Source organism: Amblyraja radiata, chromosome 3, assembly GCF_010909765.2.
Source record: "Amblyraja radiata isolate CabotCenter1 chromosome 3, sAmbRad1.1.pri, whole genome shotgun sequence".
NCBI classification, from domain to species: domain Eukaryota; kingdom Metazoa; phylum Chordata; class Chondrichthyes; order Rajiformes; family Rajidae; genus Amblyraja; species Amblyraja radiata.
Window position 1 is genome coordinate 119,249,402 of NC_045958.1, and position 17,352 is coordinate 119,266,753.

Sequence of the window (17,352 nt, forward strand, 5' to 3'; positions counted from 1 at the left end):
TCACGGGGAGAATATACAAACTCCATACAGACAGCACCCGTAGTCGGGATCGAACCGGGATCTCCGGCGCTGCATTCGCTGGTAAGGCAGCAACTCTACCGCTGTGCCACCGTGACCGCCTTCTGTGCTTCTTTAGCTGTTGACCTGAACCTATGAAATTCCATTGAATTCTTGTTTGCAGGCGAGTCCTTTGAACGCTGCCAACCTGCACATAGGCTTTCCTGGCTGGTAGTTGGATAGATTCCAATGAACCAGAGCTTGTAGTTCTCATCGCACAAACAAAAAGCATATTTTTGTTTGGATTTCTCAGCAACTTGCTCTGAGTCACGACCCTTCTATGGTTAGCTATAACTTTAGGGGTGGCGAGGTGGCTCACCGGTGGAGTTACTGCCTTACAGTGCCATGGTTCCAGGTTCGATCCTGACTATGGGTGCTGTTTTTATGATCTCCCTGTGACCGCATGGGCTTTCTTTGGAATAAAGGGGAGGTCATTTAAGACTGAGGTGAGAAAAAACTTTTTCACCCAGAGAATTGTGAATTTATGGAATTCCCTGCCAAAGAGGGCAGTGGAGGCCAAGTCACTGGATGGATTTAAGAGAGAGTTAGATAGAGCTCTAGGGGCTAGTGGAGTCAAGGGATATGGGGAGAAGGCAGGCACGGGTTATTGATAGGGGACGATCAGCCATGATCACAATGAATGGCGGTGCTGGCTCGAAGGGCCGAATGGCCTCCTCCTGCACCTATTTTCTATGTTTCTATGATGCCCCGGTTTCCTCCCACATTCCAAAGACGTACAGGTTTGTAGGTTAAATGGCTTGGTAAAATTGTAAATTGTCCTGAGTGTGTGTAGGATAATGTTAGTGTGCGGGGATCGCTGGTCAGCGCAGACTTGGTGGACCCAAGGGCCTGTTCCACGCTGTATCTCTAAACTAAACCAAGTCAAAATTAGTTATAAAGATCCATATACATATATGATTGACTAAAAACAAGAATCCAATAGACTCTGATGATGATACTTTATTGGCACAATGAAAATCTTTTGCAGACAATCCAGTAAAATCATACCATGGATAAAAAGCCCAATCTTTATAAGTGCAAAGGTGCAATGATTGTAATGCAATCGTTGTCTTCACCGAGACTACACACAAAGAGCCGCCACCTTTCTGATGCCAACAAAGTTTCAATATTCTTAACAGAGTAGTCTTGACCGTAAAGGCCTGTTGTCCTGGCGACACCGATCCTCTTCTCTGTCCTCCTCCATCTTGAAAACGACCTCATATCCTGCATCCATGGTTGGAAGAACATTTTGTAAATGGCAGTTGATTAGTATCTGAAGAGAATAGATAATATTTCATGTTTCCAACCACTTTAAAATGGTTCTTCCTCGCCCCCCCCCTCCCCCTTCCCCCCCCCCGCCCTAACCCCTGTGTAACAAAATTTCTGATCTATAATTAATTAAATATTTTTTTCCTCATCTCCTTCCTAAAAGAACATAAGTACGCAGCTGAATCTGATATCATATTCAGCTGCGCACTTATGATGTTCTTTTAGGAAGGAGATGAGGAAAAATTCTTTAGTCAGAGGGTGGTAAATCTGAGAAATTCTTTGCTAGCCTCTGCGGAGGCCATCAGTGGATATTTTTAAGGTAGAGATAGATAGAATTTTTATTAGTACGGGTGTCAGAGGTTATGGGGAGAAGGCAGAAGAATGGGGTTCGGAGGGAGAGATAGATCAGCCATGATTGAATGGTGGAGTAGACTTGATGGGCCAAATGGTCTAATCCTACTCCTATCAGTGGGATCTTACAGAAACATAAAATGTTAAAAGGACTGAACAAGCTAGATGCAGGAAAAGTGTTCCCAATGTGGGGCGAGTCCAGAACCAGGGGCCACAGTCTTAGTCATTTAAGACTAAGGTGAGAAACAACTTTTTCACCCAGAGAGTTGTGAATTTATGGAATTCCCTGCCACAGAGGGCAGTGGAGGCCAGGTCACTGGATGGATTTAAGAGAGAGTTAGATGGAGCTCTAGGGGCTAGTGGAGTCAAGGGATGTGGGTAGAAGGCAGGCACGGGTTATTGATAAGGGACGAACAGCCATGATCACAATGAATGGCAGTGCTGGCTCGATGGGCCGAATGACCTCCTCCTGCACCTATTTTCTATGTTTCTATCACTTATGACCTTATGTTTTATGTTTTCAGTTTTGTTTTTTGTTTTGTTTGCACTAATGACAGTGGAAATCAGTTAGAGAGATAGAGAGAGAGAGAGCGTTCGTTCTTTCAAAGGAATCAAAAACAAATAGCAATTTGCTCAGATAATTAAGCAAATGATGAATGCATTAGAGATTTTCTTTGTCTCTTCAATAATAATACAAGCACTTTGTTTAATCTAGTAACCTGAGCAAGTTCTCTGAAGACTCCTCTTGGATGTCAATCAATGGAACAACTTTAAAGAACTTGGAAATTTTACAAAACCAGGTAAGAGGAAAGAGTGAAATGAAATATTGCATTTAAAAAATATATTTATTCACTTTTAAGGATCTAGGCGTTGTTGGCATTGATTGCCCATTCCTAATTGCTTTTGGGAATGTGATGGTGAGCTGCCTTGGTGCAGTCTGATGAAGGTGCTCCCACAATTATGTTGGGTTGGGAGGTACAGAATAATAGACCTAGTGGCAAAGAGAGACCAGTGATATGGAGACACAAGAGGCCACTCTGGAGAGAAGGGATGGGTGACGTTTCCGGTCAAGACCCTTCTTCAGACTGAGAGTCATCCATTCCTTCTTTCTAGAGATGCTGCCGGTCCCGCTGAGTTACTCCAGCATTTTGTGTCTATCTTTGCTGTAAATCAGCATCTGCGGTTCCTTCGTACGCATTCAGTCTAAAGACGGGATGCTGACCAAAGCGTCTGGCCTCTCTTTGCCACTTGGCCTAAAATGGATGAAAGTTGGCTTATCAGTAAGCTTATGTTTTATATTTTAATAACCCAAACATAAGATCGAGGAGCAGAATTAGGCCATTCAGCCCATCAAGTGTATTAAGCTATTCAATCATGGTTGATCTATCTCTCCCTCCCAACCCCAATCTCCTGCCTTCGCCCCATAACCCTTGACATCCTTACTACTCAAGAAAATCACAAACTGAAACTAGCATTTCTTTTTTCTGACTCCCTCCCTGCTTTATCGTCCCAATTTTCTACTGTTTTGTTTGCCCAAGTATGACTTGAGTTACCCATTCCTTCTCTTCAGTGACGCTGCCTGTCCCGCTGAGTTACTCCAGATATTTTGTGTCTACCTTTGAGTTATTCTTCCATGGGCAGTGGTGTTCCACAAGTGCTGTACCATACTGCAGTCTAGACAAAATGGAGGATTCACAGGGGTCAGAGGTTAGTGGTAACACATTAAAGGCCAGAATCTTCCGCCAGAATACAATCTGGAAACAAGTGTAGCATCCCAAATGCTGGCACCATAAGTCTCAATTAATGTGCAACAGATGGAAGACCAAATCAGGAAACATTCTGCACTGTTTTTCTCAGTCACTCAACCAGACAGAGTTGCTGGACAACTGGTAAAATGGTAAATCTATGACTTTTTTTAAATGATTTTTTTCTGCTTGAATTCTTATAATATTGGAAAGAAAAAGACTTATTCAATAAAACATTGTAAATTTGAAACTGCAACACAGCTTAGCCCTTGTAAGATGATGATGAGTCTTCAAAAACACTTTTGCTCTAAAGCTACCGGGCTGTGGGGGAAGACTTGTGAAAGGTGCTCTATTGATATTCGTAAGTTCATAACTGATACGTGCAGAATTAGGTCATTCGGCTCATCAAGTCTACTCTGCCATTCAATCATGGCTGATCTATCTCTCCCACTGAATCCCATTCTCCTGCCTTCTCCACTGACACCCGTACTAATTAAGAATCAATCTATCTCTGCCTTAAAAATATCCTTCAACTTGGCTTTATTTCCACATTCTTTTCTGTAATATCCGATAGAATTTAAAAAAAGGATTGTTCTTATAAAAGAAAAAAAACCTGTATGTAATTTCTTCTTATTCTTGGCAGACCACTGGCACAAAGAAAGCTAGTCTATTTTGGGTCCTAGATCATACCCAGAGTTCCTTTGGAAGACGACTACTGAGGAAATGGGTGGCACGACCTTTAATCAAAGCAAGGTGAGCTTTACTCTCTTTGTTTAGTGCTCGGAGATAAACTCAATGCTGGATTAATTTAGCGGACAGGCAGCATCTCTGGAGAGAAGGAATGGGTCGAGACCCTTCTTCAGACTGAAGAAGAAGGCTGTCGACCCAAAACGTCGCCCATTCCTTTTGTCCAGAGATGCCGTCTGACCCGCGGAGTTACTCCAGCATTTTGTGTTTATCTTCTTTTTAAACCAGCATCTACAGCTCCTTCCTACACATTTTGTTTTGTCCTTGTCGGGAATTGTCCTGAAACTAATGCATTGAATTTACTGCAGTAAAAGCCTGGCTGGAGAATAAATGGTGCAGTGGGCAGGTTTTTTTTGACTACCTGCAACTGATGCTGTGGATTGTGATCAAACTGCAATCTTTTCAAAGGATTTCTATGAAAGATTAATGAGTACAGCTGGATTGGTAACTTTGGGGATTAGTGCTGTTCTATGTGGAGATGATTAAATTACAGATTAACCTTTTAACCTATGCAAAGCGTAACATTTTACCTAAGCATAGATTCCGTATCGGATTTTACAATGTGTGATAGTGCCCCTGTAAACAACTAGATGGTGTTTTTTATTGGCAGCTCCTTGATATATTTTTTTCACACGGATCATTGCACAAGGGCCCTTTGGTTTCATGTTGTTTGTGTTCAAACCAGTTCATTTTTGTCTCGTGTATCACAGAAGTACAATTCATTTCATTGGTGATTTCAACAATTTTGTTATTATCAGTGTTTTCTGGCAGACAAGGCAATCACAGGAGAGGCTGTTCAGTATTTCATACTTTTCTGTCATTGTTCCCATGATCTTTGACAACATTTTCTACTGATGGGAGCTTGTGGCGGCTCCCAAGGGTCGTGCCATCATACTGTCGAACCCCTCGGCACGGGAGTGGTTCAGTCCGGAGGCGGCCCTTAGCCAGAGGGTTTAAAGGCAGGGGTTTGGGTGCCATCTTTCTCTTGTTTGGTCTTCCCTACAACCGGAAGGAACATAATAAAAGGTGCCTCTCAAAACACTGGACCGTGCTTCCTTTTGAGACCCACGCACTACATTGGTGACCCCCGACGCTCCATTGGCGTCATGGAGAGAAGAGAAAGCCCTACCTCCTCACAGGCTGGCCCGGCCCTGTCTCTGGACGCGGTCTCGGTGAAACTGCCCAACTTCTGGACCACCCGGCCGCACATCTGGTTCCAGCAGGCGGAGGCCCAGTTCAACCTGCGGGGCATCACGGTCGATGCCACCCACTTCTATTACCTGGTGGGGGCCCTCGACCAGGACACGGTTGAAGAGGTCACGGACTTCCTCGCAGCCCCCCCCGGACACTGATAAGTATCTCGGCCTTAAGGAGCTCCTGCTCCAGATTTATGACCTAAGCAGGATGGAGCGTGCTGCTAGGATCCTGCATATGGAGGGCCTAGGCGACCGACGGCCATCAAGCCTCCTAAAGGAGTTGGTGGCTCTCCTGGATGGGCACACGCCGTGCCTGTTGTTCGAGTACACCTACCTGCATCTGCTGCCGGCCTACATTCGTCTGCAGCTCACAGACGCCTCGTTTGCTGACCTCAGGGCCCTCGGAAGGCGCGCCGACGCGCTGTGGATGGCGCGCCCTGATGACGTCAGCACGCTGGCCGTCGGCAGGCGCGCGGATGACGTCACCCCGGCAGCTCCCGATTTCCTCCGGTGGGGCGGGAGAGCTGTGGAAGGAGTGACAGCTCCAGCCCGACGGCCCGTACGATCGCCCCCAGCGGCAGTGAGGGGTACTGCACCTGCAGTCCAGCGCCAGCAAGCTGCAGGCACCACCAGCGGGAGCAGGCAAGCTCCAGGTAACACCAACATGAGGCGCTGGTGCTATTTCCATCAGCGCTGGGGTGCTGCAGCACGACAATGCCGCCAGCCGTGCACATTCCTGGGAAACGCCTGGGCCGGCTGCCAATAGTCCCCGTGGCAGCCGGCCAAATTTACCGCCTTTTCGCCTGGGATCGGCGCTCCGGGACCCGCTTCCTCGTGGATACTGGAGCGGAGCTCAGCGTCCTGCCACCTTCGCTGGCCGACATTCGTTCCGGTAAGCGGGGGCCCGTCCTCACCGCGGCGAATGGCAGCCCCATCCGCACGTATGGAGTGCGCATGGTTCCGATCGTGTTCGGCTCCTGCCATTTTTCGTGGCGGTTCACCATTGCCGACGTCTCCCAGCCATTGCTCGGGGCCGATTTCCTCCGGGCGCATTCCCTCCTGGTGGACGTCAGGCGTCAGCGTTTGGTCAACGCCGCTACGATGAAGCCGATCACGTTGCGTTTGTATCAACCGGTGGGACGGCCCCTGGCGTCCGTGGACTCCCGCTTCGCACGGTTCTTGGCCGCGTTCCCAGACATTCTGACCCCACAGTTTCGATCATCGACTCCCAGCCACGGAGTGGTACATTTTATCCAGACTACCGGCCCACCACTCCATGCACGAGCACGCCGACTGCCGCCGGATAAACTGCGTCTGGCCCGGCGGGAATTCCGCACAATGGAGACCTTGGGGATCATCCGCCCTTCGAGCAGCCCTTGGGCGTCCCCACTCCACATGGTCTCTAAGTCGAGCGGGGGCTGGCGACCTTGCGGGGATTACCGACGGCTGAACGCCGCAACAACAGCGGATCGATACCCTGTACCCCACATCCAGGACTTCACCGCCCATTTGGCTGGGGCCACAATATTTTCAAAAGTGGATCTGGTACGGGGTTATAACCAGATCCCGGTTCATCCGGATGACGTACCCAAGACGGCGATCATCACGCCATTCGGACTTTACGAGTTCACGCGGATGCCGTTCGGCCTCAAGAACACTGCGCAGGCCTTTCAACGCCTAATGGATGGCATGTACCTGGACGACATCCTGGTGGCCAGCCGCTCGCAGCAGGAGTACTGCGCCCACCTTCGGAAGCTCTGTCAGCGGCTCAGCGAGCATTGTTTGGCCATCAACCTCGACAAGTGCCGTTTTGGTGTAACCGAGATTGACTTCCTCGGCCACCGCGTGACTGCGCAAGGCGCGGTTCCCCTGCCTGACAGGGTCGACGCCATCCGTCGGTTTCCCCGCCCACGCACAGTGCGTGGCCTGCAGGAGTTTGTCGGCATGGTGGCGTTTTACCATCGTTTCGTGCCATCCGCGGCCCACATCATGCGGCCTCTGTATCAACTTCTGGCGGGTGGGCAGAACAAGAACGTTGAATGGACCCATGAAGGAGGCCCTTGCTCGGGCCGTACTGCTGGTGCACCCGCGGGAAGATGCCCCGACTGCTCTCACGGTGGACGCCTCGGAGTCGGCGGTTGGTGCTGTGCTGGAGCAACTGACGGGCGGAGGTTGGCGGCCCCTGGCCTTCTTCAGCCGGCACCTCAACCGTGCGCAGACGAAATACAGCGCGTTCGATCGCGAGCTCCTGGCTCTGTACCTGGCAGTGCGCCATTTTCGCTACTTCCTGGAGGGCCGCCCGTTCACCGCCTACACGGACCACAAGCCGCTCACTTTCGCCCTGGCGAAGGTTTCCGACCCCTGGTCCGCACGACAGCAGTGGTAATTGGCCTACATTTCTGAATATACAACATCTATCCGCTACATCGAGGGGAAAGAGAACCGGGTGGCCGACGCATTGTCCCGCACCGCTATCAACGCCGTGTTCGAGGTGGCACCCGGAATTGACTATTCTGCTCTGGCAGAGGCACAGCTCACGGACGATGAGGTGCCCGCCTACCGGACTGCTATCTCCGGCCTCCGCCTTGAGGATGTCCCTCTCGCTCCTGGGGGAGCGACGATCCTGTGCGATGTGTCGTCCGGTCAGCCGCGCCCCATCGTCCCTGCCGCCTGGCGCCGGAGGGTTTTCGAGGATATCCACGGACTGGCTCACGCATCAATCCGGGCGACAACGGCCCTAGTGGCCGCTCGTTTCATGTGGCACGGTCTGCGCAAGCAGGTTGGCCATTCCGTGCCAGACGGCAAAAATCCAGCGCCATGTCCGTGCGCCTCTCCAGGAGTTTGGTCTACCTCACCGGCGATTCGACCATCTCCACGTAGACATTGTAGGGCCTCTCCCGCCGTCCCGGGGCATCACCCACCTTCTTACAATGGTGGACCGCTTCACGCGGTGGCTAGAGGCCATTCCGCTGGCCGATACTTCAACGGCTACGTGTGCTCGTGCGTTGTCCGCGCACTGGATTGCTCGCTTCGGGGTGCCGGCGCACATCTCCTCAGACCGGGGGCCACAGTTCACCTCCGAGCTGTGGTCAGCCATGGCTCGCTTGCTGGGGGTGCGGCTACACCACACCACGGCTTACCACCCGCAAGCTAACGGGTGGTAAGAGGTTCCACCGGCAGCTAAAGGCAGCACTGAAGGCACGACTCTCCGGCCCGGACTGGATGGACGAGTTGCCGTGTGTCATGCTGGGCATCCGGACTGCTCCCAAAGAGGACTTGGCCTCATCATCGGCGGAGCTCGTGTACGGGTCGCCACTCACGGTGCCCGGGGAGTTCGTGCCGTCGGCGCCGGGGCAGCAGGGAACGCCCTCATCCACCCTAAAGCGCCTTCGCAAGCAAGTTGGCAGGCTCGCACCCGTCCCGACGTCCCGCCATGGGACATTTCGCCCACACGTGCCATCAGCTCTCAGGGACTGCCCATACGTCTTCCTGCACCGTGATGCCCACCGGACGCCACTCCAGAGGCCGTACGAGGGCCCGTTCCGGGTGCTGGAACACGGGCAGTCGACTTTTGTCCTGGATATGGGGGGCCGGCCGGAGGCAGTGTCGATTGACCGTTTGAAGCTGGACATTGACCAGCCGGTGCTGGTTGCCCAACCTCGGCCTCGAGGGCGCCCCCCTTCACGGCTCCCTCCGCCTGTCACTCCACCTGTCCTCCCGCCGGTCCCTCCACCTGTCCCTCCACCTATGCCTCCGCAAGCCCCACGATCGGCTGACTTCCGCTCGCGGGCCGGCCGGGTCGTGCGCCCGCCGGTGCATTTCGTGCCTCTGGTTCTGGGGGGGGGGGTCCTGTGGCGGCTCCCAAGGGTCGTGCCATCATAATGTCGAACCCCTCGGCACGGGAGTGGTTCAGTCCGGAGGCGGCCCTTAGCCAGAGGGTTTAAAGGCAGGGCTTTGGGTGCCATCTTTCTCTTGTTTGGTCTTCCCTACAACCGGGAGGAACATAATAAAAGGTGCCTCTCAAAACACTGGACTTCCTTTTGAGACCCACGCACTACAAGCTTTCATATGTTTTAAAATTCATTTTCGGTGTGAAAGGGAACAGATTAAAGTGGGCTGTCAGAACCACGGGAGCTGCCGGGGTGATGCAGATATAGCCCTGACGTCATACAGCATGGAAGCAGACCCTTTGGCCCAACTTGTCTAAGTGTCCCATTGAAGCTAAGTTCTCATTTGCCCACATAACCCTCAAGGCCTTTCCTATCCATGTTCCTGTCCAAATGCCCTTTAAATGTTGGTTAATTGCTCTTTCTAAATTGCCTTTGTTGTGCAAGGAGCAGATGCGAATGTGGGAGAACGGAAAACTATTGTGAACAGGTGAGCGATGGTCAGCGTGGACTTGATGGGCCGAGGGTCTGTTTTCATGCTGTATCTATCAATCAATTGTATCAATCCCCTTGTGAAATGTGGGCACCTTGCTGTGAAACCAACCCCCTAATTCTAGACACTGGCATTTGAGGGAAATATCTGCACTTCCAATCGCCCTCAGAATCATGTATGTGTCCTTGCGTTCTATAACGTTCCAGTGAGTATAGATTCAAACTGCTAGGCTGCTCAACCTTTCTTCATTTATCAACCCTTAATCCCAGAATCAATCTGATGGGTTGTTTTAATAGTTACTGTGATATTGGTCTCTGATGTTTCGCAGCATGTAACTGGGACAGGACAGAATAAATATTTGATAGACACAAAGTGCTGGAGTAACTCAGCGGGTCTGGCAGCATCTCTGGAGAAAAAGGATGGATGACATTTCGGGTCGGGACCCTTCTTCAGACTCCGACTCTTGAGTCTGAAGAATGGTCCCGACCCGAAACGTTAACCATCCTTTTTTTCCCCCGGAGACGTTGCCTGACCTGCTGAGTTACTCCAGCACTTTGTCTATATATTTGGTATAAACCAGCATCTGCAGTTCTTTGGCGGATGTGCAGGAGTGGGCGCCGTCTGTGTATGGCAGCCTGCCCGCAGTCCGTCTCTTCATATTATTTTAATTTTAAGTCCTGTTAAAAAATGTTAGTGGAGGTCTTTTATGTGGTGGGTGGGGGGGAAGGGGGAAACATTATTTCTTAGTCCCCTACCTGGTCAGAGAGGCAGCATCCCTCCGAGCTGCTTCTTCGCCCCATCCTCGCGGCCTACCATCGAGAATGGAGCGGCGTTTCCTGTCGGGACCGGCCGGGACTACAGCTTCGGCGGCGGCGCAGCGCTGGGACACCATCATGGAGCGAGTGATGCCTTACCGGGTCGCCGTGCGGTAAGCTCCGGAGCGCTGTGGCCGCCGACTCCCAACATCGCGGAGATGTGGCTGCGGGGGTCCGGCCGCAGGCGGCGCTGGATTTGGAGCACCGCGGAGCCTGGGATCGAGTTCGCCGGGGTCGGAGCTCCAACCGGCGTGGCCTGAGGTCTACGAGTGCCCCGGTCTCCGGGGAGGAGGCAGCCGCTCCAGACTTTCCAAGCCGCTGAGGAATGTTTCACCCGACGCCGGAGTTCCATCTTCACAGCAAGAGGGCCCTGAAAATTATCGGACTGGCTGCAAGGCCACAAATGGGCCCCGACCTCGGGTGTTTCACAGAGGAAGAGGACTTAACTTTCTGGTGCCTTTCCCCACAGTGGAAATTTTTGATTCTGCTGTGGGGGGACGTTTGTGTTGAACTCTATAATGTGTTGTGTCCATTTCTTTTATTTTTTTAACCTTTTTCTCTGGTCTGTATGGAAACTTATTATCTATTTTATGTAAAGCACTTTGGTGTCAATGCGAGTTGACTTAAAACGTGCTATATAAATAAAACTTACTTACTTACTTTGTTTCTACAGAATAAACATTTGCTACACCAACAACAATAAACAAATTTTAGTTTAGTTTAGAGTTACAGCGTGGAAATGGGCCCTTTGCCCGTGAAAATGAAACGTAGAAACTGAGTCCATTCAGACCAGTGATCCTCGCGCAGTAGCACTATCCTGCACACACTAGGGCAATTTACATTTATACCAAGCCTACAAACCTGTACATCTTTGGACTGTGGGTGGAAACTGAAGATCTCGGTGAAAACCCACGCAGGTCGGGGGAGAACGTGCAATCTCCATATGGATAGCGCCCATAGTCTGAATCGAACCCAGGTCTCTGACGCTGCAAGCGTGTTAAGGCAGCAACTCTGCCACTGTGACGCCCATTTGCGTCGACTTTCTGGATAATTGAAAATGGATGTTTCCATTTCTTGTGTAGGTTCATGTATTGCCTTGCATGTTTACATTGGATGGACAATTGAATCAACATAACGATGAATTCATCGTAAATGCTCGTATCAGTGATTCTCAATACTGTTTTGTAAGATTGAGACACAAGGAACCGCAGATGCTGGAATCATGCTTGAAACGCAAAGTGCTGGAGTAATTCAGTGGGTCGGGCAGCATCTCTAGAAAACACAAATAGGCATCGTATTGGGTCGGGACCCTTCTTGAGACTGGCTTTAAACTGGGTCTGGAGTGAAGGGATCAAGAACTTAAACATGTGCCAAAATATCTGATAAAGATTACTTTTTGTGTTATCATGCGCAAACACTGAGTTGGATGATCAGCCATGATCATATTGAATGGCGGTGCAGGCTCGAAGGGCCGAATGGCCTACTCCTGCACCTATTTTCTACGTTTCTATGTAACACTGGGTTTTCACATGGTTAGCACATTTTCTTTTAACCTTTTGGAAGAGATTTATTTTTTTGCCAATTACCTTGTTTCTTGGTGCATCTTAGTTTGAGATCCACCAGTAAAACCATCCTTGTGTTTTATGCTGGCTAGTTATTATAACCTTTCTTCAATGCTCTTATTTCTAGTGAAATTAATGCGCGCTTGGATGCTGTTGCTGAAATCCTATCATCGGATTCCATCGTCCTGGCGAAGACCCAGAGCTTGCTGTCTAAACTCCCTGATCTGGAGAGAGGAATCTGTAGCATTTATCACAAAAAGGTACATGTGCATGTCGAGAGTGAGCCAGGTCTCAGTTTGTCCTTGAGGAGTTATCTCTAGTACATTATTAGGAAAGAACAGAAAATGATATGTGTACAAGTATCTATGAGTGAATGTTAAAACAACAAGATTTATAATTTCTTAGGGGCCTTTGGGATGTCAGTAAACTACTTTTTATATGCTGTAATTTTTGTAGTATATTACAGCAATATCCTCACAGCAATGTTATTAGGATCAGGTACCATTTATAATTGAGAAGTAAATGATAGTCAAGGATATCGAGAGTACTCTTAGAAGCACTTACATTTTGTGGGGGGGAATTGGTGCTTTTACTGGAAATTGGGTTAGGTTGGGTAGGCATGCAGGTGCAGCAGGCAGTGAAGAAAGCGAATGGTATGTTAGCATTCATAGCAAAAGGATTTAAGTATAGGAGCAGGGAGGTTCTACTGCAGTTGTACAGGGCCTTGGTGAGACCACACCTGGAGTATTGCGTACAGTTTTGGTCTCCTAATCTGAGGAAGGACATTCTTACCATAGAGGGAGTACAGAGAAGGTTCACCAGACTGATTCCTGGGATGTCAGGACTTTCATATGAAGAAAGACTGGATAGACTCGGCTTGTACTCGCTAGAATTTAGAAGATTGAGGGGGGATCTTATAGAAACGTACAAAATTTTTATGGGGTTGGACAGGCCGGATGCAGGAATATTGTTCCCGATGTTGGGGAAGTCCAGAACAAGAGGTCACAGTTTAAGGATAAAGGGGAAACCTTTTAGGACTGAGATGAGAAAAACATTTTTCATACAGAGAGTGGTGATTCTCTGGAATTCTCTGCCACAGAAGGTAGTTGAGGCCAGTTCATTGGCTATATTTAAGAGGGAGTTAGATGTGGCCCTTGTGGCTAAAGGGATCAGGGGGTATGGAGAGAAAGCAGGTACAGGATACTGAATTGGATGATCTGCCATGATCATATTGAATGATGGTGCAGGCTCGAAGGGCCGAATGGCCTACTCCTGCACCTATTTTCTATGTTTCTATGTTGAAAATCTGATTTTGCATGATTTTGTTTTATGATTAAACGTGATTTGAAATTATTTAGGAATCACATTTAATGTGACTGCTACAGACTTCACTCCTTTTTTGCTGCTTAGCCACGAATGAATGTTCTCCCTGAAGCACATAAGAAATGAATTACAATTGGGTTACATAGGGGTTGTTGCTGTAGCTGGGAACATGTTGGCCGGTGTGGGCAAGTTGGGCCGAAGGGCCTGTTTCAACACTGTGTGACTTTCTTCAGTGAAATTTGTTCATTGCAAATATCAGTGATCAAAATAATGAAATCGCTAAAGAAGATGATTTTGTCATTTTCAGCATGATGATTAATCCACTAAATTTTACTTTCATGGAGCAAAATCTTTTGTTCTTTATTCGCATGTAAGGGGTGCATCTAAAATCAGGAATAGATGAAACTAGGAACCGTCTTTGTTCATACAAAATTCATCAAAGTTAATAAAAGATGAAATGGTCCATGCATTGTGTAAAAGTAAAATTATGCACAGCATTTTTTTTTTCTATCTTGATCAGTTTATAATCCAGTCTGTAAACCAATGTAAAATAAACTGGTGATAAAATGCCCATTCATCGAAAGATTGAAAATCAGAGTCATTCAGCGTGGAAACAGGCCCTTTGGCCCAAATTGCCCACACTGGCCAACATGTCCCAGCAACACTTGCGTTGTGTTTGGCCCATATCCCTCAAAACCTGTCCTCATCATGTACCTGTCTACTTTAACTTAAACGTTGCGATAGTCCCAGTCTCAATAACCTGGGTGTAGGGGCCATCGAGTGCCCTTGTCTTTCATTTTCCACAATGTTTTAACTTGAGCTGCAGATAATACTATTTTTCACGAGGACAGTACAGCTTCATCGAGTATTGCAAATATAATTTGTGAATTGATGGTATTTTCCTGTTACCTTTTGGATGTTGAGAAACATTTAACAGCAACCAAAGGTTGTCTGTTTTCTCGCCAATTATCTACAGGAAGTCGAGGCATTAAAAGGGGTCTCTGTGTAAATTGGTCAGCAAGTGGAAAAATGCTAGGCATTCCACTTTTAGACTCTTTTACAAAAGTTTTTCATACAAGGATATTAGTTGAGGAAAAATATAGAAACAAGTAATTGCAGATGCTGGTTTACAAAAGACTCTGAGCCAGGAGAACGTCAGTCTGAAGAAGGGTCCAGATCCAAAAAGTCTCCCGAGATGCTGCCTGACCCACAGGGTTACTCCAGAACACTGCGCAGTCCATCATGTGTACTGACCTTCCCACCATTGAGGGGATCTACAGGAGTCGCTATCTCAAAAAGGCAGCCAGTATCACCAGAGACCCGAACCATCCTGGCCGCACACTCGTTTCTCTACCATTGGGAAGAAGATGTAGGAACCTGAAAACTGTAACATCTGGGTGCAGGAACAGCTTCCACCCTCCAACCATCCAGCTATTAAACACTGCAACCTCCAAATAAGCTCCAAACTATATAGACTTGGCGGCATTGTTTTTGTGTTTGCACTATTATTGATGCTTATTATAGTGTTTACTGAGTACTGTGTTTATATATCTGTTGTGCTGCTGCAAGTAAGAATTTCATTGTTTTGGGACACATGACAATAAAACACTCTTGACTCTTCACTTTGTCTTCCTTTGCTGAGGAGAGATTGGGTGCAACTGTGCTCCCCTTCCACAGATTATATATCATGCCAAGAGCTTCTGTGTTGGGGCATGTAAAGTGTCGATGAATGTTAGGGCTTGGGCAACATTCATCGACTTGTGCATTAAATTGCCAGCAGAAGAAACCGATGAAGAAGATGAAAGAGTGAAAGGGAGCAATCCTTGTAAATTATTCAGATAATGCCTGCAGTTTGCTGAGGGAACTGTGTAAATCCCCACGTCTATCACGGTTCAGCTGGTATCTGACCGTCTTCAAATCGATAGGTTTTGTTTTAAGTTTAGTTAAGCCTAAGAACCGATCAGAATAGAGGAAGCCAAGCATCCATTGATATTTCTCTTTTGTTCCATAATTCATGATGGTTCTTCTACTTCAACTTTACTTGGAATTCTTATTCCCAAGTGCCTTGATTCCTGTTGTGTAATAATAATAATAATGGATGGGATTTATATAGCGCCTTTCTAATACTCAAGGCGCTTTACATCGCATTATTCATTCACTCCTCAGTCACACTCGGTGGTGGTAAGCTACTTCTGTAGCCACAGCTGCCCTGGGGCAGACTGACGGAAGCGTGGCTGCCATTCTGCGCCTACGGCCCCTCCGACCACCACCAATCACTCACACTTCGTCACACAGGCAAAGGTGGGTGAAGTGTCTTGCCCAAGGACACAACGACAGTATGCACTCCAAGCGGGATTCGAACCGGCTACCTTCCGGTCGCCAGCCGAACACTTAGCCCATTGTGCCATCTGTCGTCCCGTGTAGTCTTAAATATAGTGAGTGACTGAGGATTCTTGGTCCTCGGGTATAGAGAATTTCAAATTAAAATCGTCTCAACCAACTGAGATACTCTTTTAGTTTAGTTTATTGATACAGCACGGAAACAGGCACTTCGGCCCACTGAGTCCACAGCGACCCCTGTACACTAACACTATCCTACACACACTAGGGACAATTTATACTTGTACTAAGCCAATTTCGCTCATAATTAAAAAAAATGGAGGAGGGCTGGGCCACCTCCATTGCAGAGTGAGGCCCAGCGCAAATTGGAGGAACAGCAACTCATATTTTGCTTAGGTAATTTTCACCCCAGCAGTATGAACATTGACTTCTCTAATTTTAGATAGTCCTTGCTTTCTCCCTCCTTCCCCTCCCCCTTCCCAGCTCTCCCACAAGCCTACTGTCTCCGTCACTTCTTTTTTCCCCGCCCTCCCTACCCCCCCCCATGACATCAGTCTGAAGAAGGGTCTCGACCCGAAACGTCGCCTATTCCTTCTCTCCATAGATGCTGCCTCACCCGCTGAGTTCCTCCAGCATTTTTGTCTACCTTCGATTTTTCCAGCATCTGCAGTTCTTTCTTAAACACATTTTATATCTGGGGTATTTTTCCTTTTGAATGAGGACAATACTGTGACATGCCATCAGACCCAGCAAATAAAACATAAGAAGCCACAGATGCCACCAATCTCAAGGTAAAACGCAGGAGATGGTGGGCAGATTGAGTATCAGTTGTACAGAGGGGAGTGTTTCTAGTTTCTGGTTAACAGTTGGTAATCTGGTTAACATTTTCCAGATTAACCTGAAATTAATTACTAACTGGTTTTCTATCCACACATGCTACCTGATTTGCTGAGGCTCTCCAACAAATTGTTTTGACTGCAACTACTCTCAAGTTTGTCCAAGTCACTAACCAATGCATGTTGATATTTCAGTGCTCCACGTGGGAGTTCTACCAGCTGCTCCGTACTTTGTCCAACCTGGAGGTGGGTTTCCAGGCTTTGCTTCCGGCTGCTGCGTCTGAGTTAAGCTCGTCTCTTCTGCGTAACGTTCTGTCGGAGCTGCCACAGCTGCTGAACCCTGTGCATCACTACTTGAAGATTCTGGATGAAAATGCAGCCAAGTACGTATAGCCAGGAAAAAAAGGCACATTTTTAGAATTTACTACTTGCCATTTTGATGCCGAATTAGCCAGGTGAATGAGTGGGCAACAACATGAACAACATTGATTAGTACGGGTGTCCGGGGTTATGGCGGAGAAGGCAGGAGAATGGGGTTGAGAGGAAAAGATAATCAGCCATGATTGCATCATAAGGTCATAAGTGATAGGAGCAGAATTAGGCAATTCGGCCCATCAAGTTTACTCCGCCATTCGATCATGGCTGATCTATCACTCCCTCCTAACCCCATTCTCCTGCCTTCTCCCCATAACCCCTGTCACCCATCCTAATCAAGAATCTATCTATCTATC

At 48.3% G+C, this 17,352-nt stretch overlaps 1 protein-coding gene across 2 annotated transcripts in view; it reads left to right on the plus strand.

Annotated features, from left to right (window-relative positions):
• The window catches only part of msh3 (mutS homolog 3), a 285,979-nt gene that overhangs the window by 62,605 nt on the left and 206,022 nt on the right, over nucleotides 1-17,352 (plus strand). For both annotated transcript variants that reach the window (XM_033018740.1, XM_033018741.1), the window contains exons 11-14: nucleotides 2,393-2,477; nucleotides 4,066-4,175; nucleotides 12,250-12,382; nucleotides 16,817-17,004. In XM_033018740.1, coding sequence (XP_032874631.1) covers nucleotides 2,393-2,477; nucleotides 4,066-4,175; nucleotides 12,250-12,382; nucleotides 16,817-17,004 — 516 coding nt within the window. The remainder of the gene's footprint in view (nucleotides 1-2,392; nucleotides 2,478-4,065; nucleotides 4,176-12,249; nucleotides 12,383-16,816; nucleotides 17,005-17,352) is intronic.